Source organism: Bombus bifarius, unplaced genomic scaffold (genome assembly GCF_011952205.1).
Source record: "Bombus bifarius isolate JDL3187 unplaced genomic scaffold, Bbif_JDL3187 scf7180000008338_frag, whole genome shotgun sequence".
Classification (NCBI taxonomy): domain Eukaryota; kingdom Metazoa; phylum Arthropoda; class Insecta; order Hymenoptera; family Apidae; genus Bombus; species Bombus bifarius.
In genome coordinates, this window is record NW_022884601.1 from 8,340 (window position 1) to 16,030 (window position 7,691).

General features: G+C 47.6%; 1 protein-coding gene across 1 annotated transcript; it reads right to left on the minus strand.

Moving 5' to 3' along the window:
• Positions 1-1,430: 1,430 nt before the first annotated feature.
• Positions 1,431-4,760, minus strand: LOC117212658 (the record flags this gene model as incomplete). The annotated part of the gene is made up of 4 exons (XM_033457609.1): positions 4,239-4,760; positions 3,986-4,165; positions 3,701-3,908; positions 1,431-3,523 (listed from the first exon to the last, which is right to left on the minus strand). Coding segments are annotated over exons 1-4 (3,003 nt in total), but the record flags the coding sequence as incomplete, so codon positions are not given.
• Positions 4,761-7,691: the final 2,931 nt, after the last annotated feature.

Sequence of the window (7,691 nt, forward strand, 5' to 3'; positions counted from 1 at the left end):
CGGGAAGGAAATGACGGCTATTTTTCGTCAAAATAAACGAAATCTTCGTGATTTGCGAGATATTTTGCTTGTTTCGAAGCTTAAATGGTTGTGCATTGCATTAGCACTGTGAAATTTAGTTCAACGAGCGCTTATACGTCGAAATATCTCCAACGGGAAGGAAAGGACTGCTATTTTTCATCAAAATAAACAAAATCTTCTCGATTTGCGAGATATTTTGCTTGTTTCGACGCTTAAATGGTTGAGCATTGCATTAGCACTGTGTTACGACCGTTCGCGGAGAGACGTGATCGCGAGATAGCGTGTCAACGAGAGTTGTAAATTCTCGCTACGATTATGTTAATCGACGCCGCGAAATAGTCGTTCCCCTGTTTCGTTTAGGATAACAGAGGTGGTTTAATGAATATAGCACTGTGTTAACACTAATAAATTAACGTTTATTTCAACAACTTATTAATTAGAAGGATATAAATGGAACAACAAAAGAAATGTAACTACGTAATGCGCGATATAAGATATGTATTGACTGTTTGGCTTCTCGAAACGTTCTGCCCGCCTTTCGATTTTTTCCGTTTTTTCTGGAAGGCGACCCCCACTACGTTCGGATCACGCCACATTCTTTTACGCCGGATAAAATAACGGCCACGAATCGAAGTTTCTGGAGGTCGCCCTGCTTAATAAACTATGCGCTTGCCACTACAATGTTTGTTTGTCGGGCAGCCGCGACGATCCGCCCGCGACATTGTAGTGCCGCGACCGACGGTTAAGAATATGATCTATGGCAAGCCGCATGGCGTAACATTCTCCCCCCGTTGAGAGGGTACCGATCAAATTAGCGAGATGTGGTTGAAGTTCCTATCTTAGTTCGTCTCGGTGGCTAGTTGTTCGGGTTTCTCGAGAACGGGTTGAATTGGCAGTGGGACAAGCCTTTTGACGGCCCGATCCAAAACGCTCTTTGCCGTCTGAACTGTAGCTGTCCGGATGACACCATCGGCGCCTGGATGAACCTTGATAACTCGGCCCAGAGGCCAATGCATGGAGGGTACGTTGTCCTCTCTGAGGATGACGATTGTGCCTTTTTGGATGCCGTGTCCACCCTTGCTCCACTTATTTCGGTTGGTTAACTCGTTCAAATACTCCTTATGCCAGCGGTTCCAAAAATGCTGTTTAAGCTGTTGGATATGCTGCCATCTGGAGAGTCGGTTCGATGGAATGTCTCTGAAATCTCGATCACGTAAGCACATTAGTGAATCGCCAATGAGAAAATGTCCGGGAGTGAGGACTAGGAGATCATTTGGATCGGTGGAGATAGGAGTTAGCGGGCGGGAATTGAGGACTGCTTCTATTTCTATGATGAGAGTGTTCGATTGTTCAGAGGTGAGTAACTCGTTGCCGGCTACACGCCTGAGGTGGCGTTTGAATGACTTCACCGCTGCTTCCCATAGCCCACCGAAATGCGGTGAATGAGGGGGAATGAAGCGCCATTCGATTTGTTTGTCGGCTAAAAATGCGGTTACTTTTTTCTTGTGATCGTCCGATTGTAATAGATCGTGAAGCTCTCGTAATTCGTTGCTTGCTCCTCTGAAGTTGGTGCCGTTATCAGAATGGATGGTGGAGCAATACCCTCGTCGAGCGATAAATCTGCGAAGAGCGGCGATGAAGGCTTCGCTAGTGAGATCGTCAACGAGCTCGATGTGTACCGCTTTAATTGCTAGGCATACGAAAATGGCTACGTATACCTTTATCTGACGACGGTTACGATCTCGTTTTTCCTTGATGTGGAACGGCCCGCAGTAATCGACGCCGACGTTTGTGAATGGGCGAGATTCCGTTACTCGCGCCTCCGGCAGATTACCCATCACGTATTCTACCGGCGGTGGTTGAGCGCGGCAGCAGCGGACGCAGCCTTTGATCGCCCGCCATACTTGACTTCGACCGTCGACGGGCCAGTATCTTTGTCTTACTGCGTATAACGTAGCCTGCGTTCCGGAATGCATGTGGATCTTGTGCTCGTGTTCTATGATGCGTGTTGTAACGGATGACTTGGGTAATACTATGGGATGTTTCTGGGCGAAGGTCATCGACGAATGACTGAGTCGACCCCCGACTCGCAATATTCCTTCCTTGTCTATGAACGGATTGAGTCGCGTGAGCTTACCCTTTATCGCCGCGTTCCGATCTTTTTGGAGTGTACGAATTTCTTCGGAGAAATGGATGTTTTGCAACAATTTTATCAGTTTATTGTGCGTTATGCGTAACTCGGTAACGGTTAGGGGTGCCGCTCGGTTCCTTTCCTGTCTCCAACGGAGGCAACGAGCTATGTTTCGTATCAACTTGGGCCAGGATGAATACCTTTCCAACAAACTGTAATCGGCGGGGTTTGCGGACAGACAAATCGCCCCTTTCTGCTCCGGTACTTCAATTTGCGGTGTTAGAGCCCATGTCGGCCAATAGCCTTCCGACTGGTAGAGCCATGCAGGACCGTGCTGCCAGATGGTTGGGCGCAGGAACTCTTCGGGTGTTTGGCCGCGTGATATTAAGTCCGCGGGATTGTCGTCGGTAGGAACGTGGCGCCAATCGCGGATGCTGGTTTTTGTTTGAATTTCGGAGACTCTGTTAGCGACGAATGTTTTAAGGGTGTGAGGTGATGTATTGAGCCAATGGAGGACGATAGTGGAATCGGTCCAATAGATAGTTCGAGTAATTTTTTGTGATAGGGCTTGTTGTACTGTTGACATCAGGGACGTAAGAAGGAGTGCTCCGCTCAGCTCGAGCCGAGGAATGGTCTGGCACTTGAGTGGGGCGACTTTCGATTTTGCGGTTAAAAGTTGGGTCCAAGCACGGCCGTTGATGGTAAGGGTTCGGAGATAAACACAGGCTCCGTAAGCCTTTTCGCTGGCATCGCAGAAACCATGCAGTTCAATTTCCATAGCGGACTCGATTATTGCTTTGCGTGGGAACCTGACGTTGTTTAATAAGGGTAATTGGGCATAGAACCTTTCCCACTCTGTATGTAACTCGATCGGAAGTGATTCATCCCAATCGATTTTCGACGACCATATTCGTTGAAGTAGCATCTTGGCCCGAACAATCACCGGTGCGAGCAGACCGAGCGGATCGTAAATTTTTGCACTCTCCGAGCTGATGATTCGTTTCGTGACTCGCGAGGGCGTGGGTTTGACTTCGACCGAGTAAAGAATAGAATCGTCGAATGAATTCCAAAACACCCCCAGCGTCTTCAATGTTTGCGAGTCGCCCAAAAAATGTTGGTGATTTGTTTCTTCTAAGGAAAGTCCGTGTAACAAGTCATTATCGTTTGACGCCCATTTTCGTATGTTTAAGCCGGCCAGCTGAAGTAACTTGGTGAGTTCTGTTCTGAGCGTGAGGGCTTCGTCCTTCGTTTCAGCTCCGGTGAGAGCGTCGTCGACGTAGAAATCCCGCTGCAGTACCTGTGCTGCACGTGGAAATCGATGTCCTTCGTCCTCTGCCAGTTGCTTGAGGCACCGAATAGCTAGATACGGGGCTGCGGATAAACCGAACGTTACAGTGTTAAGCTCATATGTTTCTGTTTCTCCACTCGCGCTGCGCCATAATATCCTTTGATATTTCCGATCCTCTGGTCGTACGAGGAATTGCCGATACATCTTCTCGATGTCGCCAGTGAGTACGTATTGATGAGCGCGGAATCTAATTAATATACAAAATAGATCTTCCTGTAACTTGGGTCCTGTGTGAAGTGTATCGTTTAAGGAGGTTCCGGTAGTGCTTGGTGCCGATCCGTCGAAAACTACACGGAGTTTGGTGGTTTGACTCGATGCTTTGGTCACGCCATGATGGGGTAAATAGTATCCGTTATCGTCGGAGTGGTTGTCATTGACCTTCGTCATGTGTCCCAATGCCAGGTATTCCTGTATTACCGTTCGATATTCTGATTCGAAGCGTTTGTCGTGCTGGAATCGGCGATTGAGTGAGGCGAGTCGTTTACTCGCCAGCGTTTTAGAGGATCCGAGTGACTGAAGCTGATCGTTGAAAGGTAGAGCGACGATGTATCGTCCTTCGCTGGTGCGTCGGGTGTGGATTTGGAAGTGTTCTTCGCATCGTCGATCTGCCTCTGAGATATGTTTAATTGAGGGTCCTTCATCGATTTCCCAAAACCGCGCGAGATCTGCTTGTAAAGTCGTCGTGGATGTGTGAAATGTGTTTGTCGCGGTTTGGGAAGTTGGACTCCCCCCGATTACCCATCCGAATCGCGTCTTTTGCAGACGCAGTCCAGGCTCGTCTGGCTGCGTGAGGTTGACTTGTCCCACACACATCGACGCGAGTGTTGAACCTGAGCTTAGTAGTACATCTATCGGAGCTGGTAAATGAAATCGTGGATCGGCCAATTTGAGATTTTTTGGTATCTCAAGTGTCGAACGATCGATGGGTTCGCTGGGAATTGAGGTTGATATGGTTGGAATGATAAGGAACGTTAATGTCCGCGTGTATGTACCGTCAGTGGAAGTGATCGTGGCCGTGATGTGTCGCTTAGAAGTCGTTGTCAAGGTATCTAGAGCTCCGATCGGGACCGAACATTTGTTTTGCCTTATCTTTAGCGATTTTGCTAATTCCTCGGTAATGAAATTCATACTGGATCCGGTGTCGAGCAACGCTCGACAACGGATTGGTTGATGTTTATCATTCAAAATGTTAATCTGCGCTGTGAGGACTAGATCATTGAACCGTAATTCGGATGCTATTGGTCTGATATGTTCGGTCATCAACGGAGTCGTCGATCGTCGGCGTCATTGGTTGTGTGGTCGTTTGTCAATGGGCGGTGGACTTGGAGACGCGGCTGTTCGTGGTGTTTCCGATCTGTGGTCTGTTGTGTGCCTTTTGCAACGAGTGGGTGATACGTAGGGTGGCAAAGAAGGTGTTGTGGATCGGCTATTTGATGGGGAAGATTTCGGGCTGGACGTGCTGGAACGAGACCCTGAATGGCGTTTTGTCCTGTGCAGCATTGTATGATGTCGTTCTCCGCATACGCGACATGATCCTGCGAAACAATGCCGCGTTGTGTGCCCTTTCCCGAGGCAGTTGACGCATAGTGATGCTCTTTTGACCTCCCGAATACGTTCGCGAAGGGATTTGGTTTTGAAGGTGTCACATTTCCAAATGGGGTGTGGTCCTTGACAGGTGGGGCATGTTGGATTAACCTGTGTCGCCGTAAGTGCATGCCCTCGTGATGCGCGTTGACGGACCGGAGTAGTTTGTTCCGGTGATTCTCTTGTTTGTCTGACCGTGGTGATCGGTCTGGAGCTTCGTGCTAATCTCTCTAGGAAGTTTAGTAAGTGAATGTACGGAGGCACCTCGTTATTGGGCAGCGTCATTTCCCATTGCTTTTGGATACTCAGTGGTATTTTAGAGAGGATGAGGCTGGTGAGCACAGCACTGGTATCGGGGTAGGAGTCTCCTAATTTGTTCAATGCATATATGTGTTGTTTGAATGTGTGGACTAAGCGCCTTAATTCCGTTGGAGATTCCTTGGTTATCTTTGGATAATCAATTATTGCCATGCAGTGACTGAAAGCTGTGTATCGTGGACATTCGAAACTCTCCTTGAGAACGGCTATAGCCTGACTGTAATTTACATTGCTAAGGGGTAACGCGTTTAAACAATCGGCTGCTTCTCCTTGCAGGGCGGACTGCAGGTAATGGAATTTCTGTATGTCAGTGAGACTAGGATTTTTATCGATTGTGGAGGAAAAGGTGTCATAAAAAGTGTTCCATTTTTCTAAGCTTCCGTCAAAAGTAGGGAGCCGAAGATCTGGTAATTTAATGGATATCGGATTTAAACTTGCGCATGATGCACAGGTTGGAGGGTTTATGGATGTCGACGGCGAAGCTGTTTGCGCGTTCCTCAGAAGATTTTGTAGCCTTGTATCTACCGCGACGTACTGATCCCTTATTTCGAAGCCGCGCACTTGTTCCTCCTCGTCCAATACTTCTAATTCGAGTTGGATCGCTTCGAATTGACTCGCAACTTCGGTCAGTTGTTTCTCGTAATTCGTTAATAAGGCGTTTTGCTGACTCTCGGATTGCTCGTACTCGTCCAGTCGGTTCGATAAGTATGTGAATCGGCCGCTACAATAGCCTCGTCTCCGACGCAGGGAGATGAGTTGGTCTTCGCTCGTCATCGTTGCCGAGGATAGGAGATGGTCGAAATAAGGAACGAGCTTACCTTACTGTCGTGCGGCGTGAGGTCGCGTGTATGTTTGGTGAGGAACGCCTTGTTCCTTCCCGACGGCCACTCGTTCGATTGTATTGTTAAGTTGTGAAATTCGTTGCGTTGATGATTGTCCAGCTGCGACGGAAGGCTGCGTGGTTGCGTTCCCTTGCCAATGGGATGTGTTTCTTCGAAGATGACGCGCCTGACGTCACTGGTTTCGCTGTAGTGGATGCTCCTGCTCCCGCTGCTGGTTTTGATAAAGTCACGTGGCACTGTGTGGTCACTGGTAAGTGCACTCTTCACTGGCACGTGATCCGGCTCGAAGGACCAAAATGTTACGACCGTTCGCGGAGAGACGTGATCGCGAGATAGCACGTCAACGAGAGTTGTAAATTCTCGCTACGATTATGTTAATCGACGCCGCGAAATAGTCGTTCCCCTGTTTCGTTTAGGACAGCAGAGGTGGTTTAATGAATATAGCACTGTGTTAACACTAATAAATTAACGTTTATTTCAACAACTTATTAATTAGAAGGATATAAATGGAACAACAAAAGAAATGTAACTACGTAATGCGCGATATAAGATATGTATTGACTGTTTGGCTTCTCGAAACGTTCTGCCCGCCTTTCGATTTTTTCCGTTTTTTCTGGAAGGCGACCCCCACTACGTTCGGATCACGCCACATTCTTTTACGCCGGATAAAATAACGGCCACGAATCGAAGTTTCTGGAGGTCGCCCTGCTTAATAAACTATGCGCTTGCCACTACAATGTTTGTTTGTCGGGCAGCCGCGACGATCCGCCCGCGACATTGTAGTGCCGCGACCGACGGTTAAGAATATGATCTATGGCAAGCCGCATGGCGTAACACACTGTGAAATGGAGTTCAACGAGCGCTTATACGTCGAAATATCTCCAACGGGAAGGAAATGACGGCTATTTTTGTCAAAATCGACGAAATCATCGCGGTTTGCGAGCTATTTTGCTTGTTTCGACGCTTAAACGGTAGTGCATTACATTTGCAGTGCAAAACGGAGTGAAACGAGCGCTTAAACGTCGAAATATCTCCAACGGGAAGGAAATGACGGCTATTTTTCGTCAAAATAAACGAAATCATCGCGATTTGCGAGATATTTTGCTTGTTTCGACGCTTAAACGGTAGTACATTACATTTGCAGTGCAAAACGGAGTGAAACGAGCGCTTAAACGTCGAAATATCTCCAACGGGAAGGAAATGACGGCTATTTTTCGTCAAAATCGACGAAATCTTCGCGATTTGCGAGATACTTTGCTTGTTTCGACGCTTAAATGGTTGTGCATTGCATTATCACTGTGAAATGAAGTTCAACGAGCGCTTAAACGTCGAAATATCTCCAACGGGAAGGAAATGACGGCTATTTTTCGTCAAAATAAACGAAATCTTCGCGATTTGCGAGATATTTTGCTTGTTTCGACGCTTAAATGGTGTGCATTGCATTAGC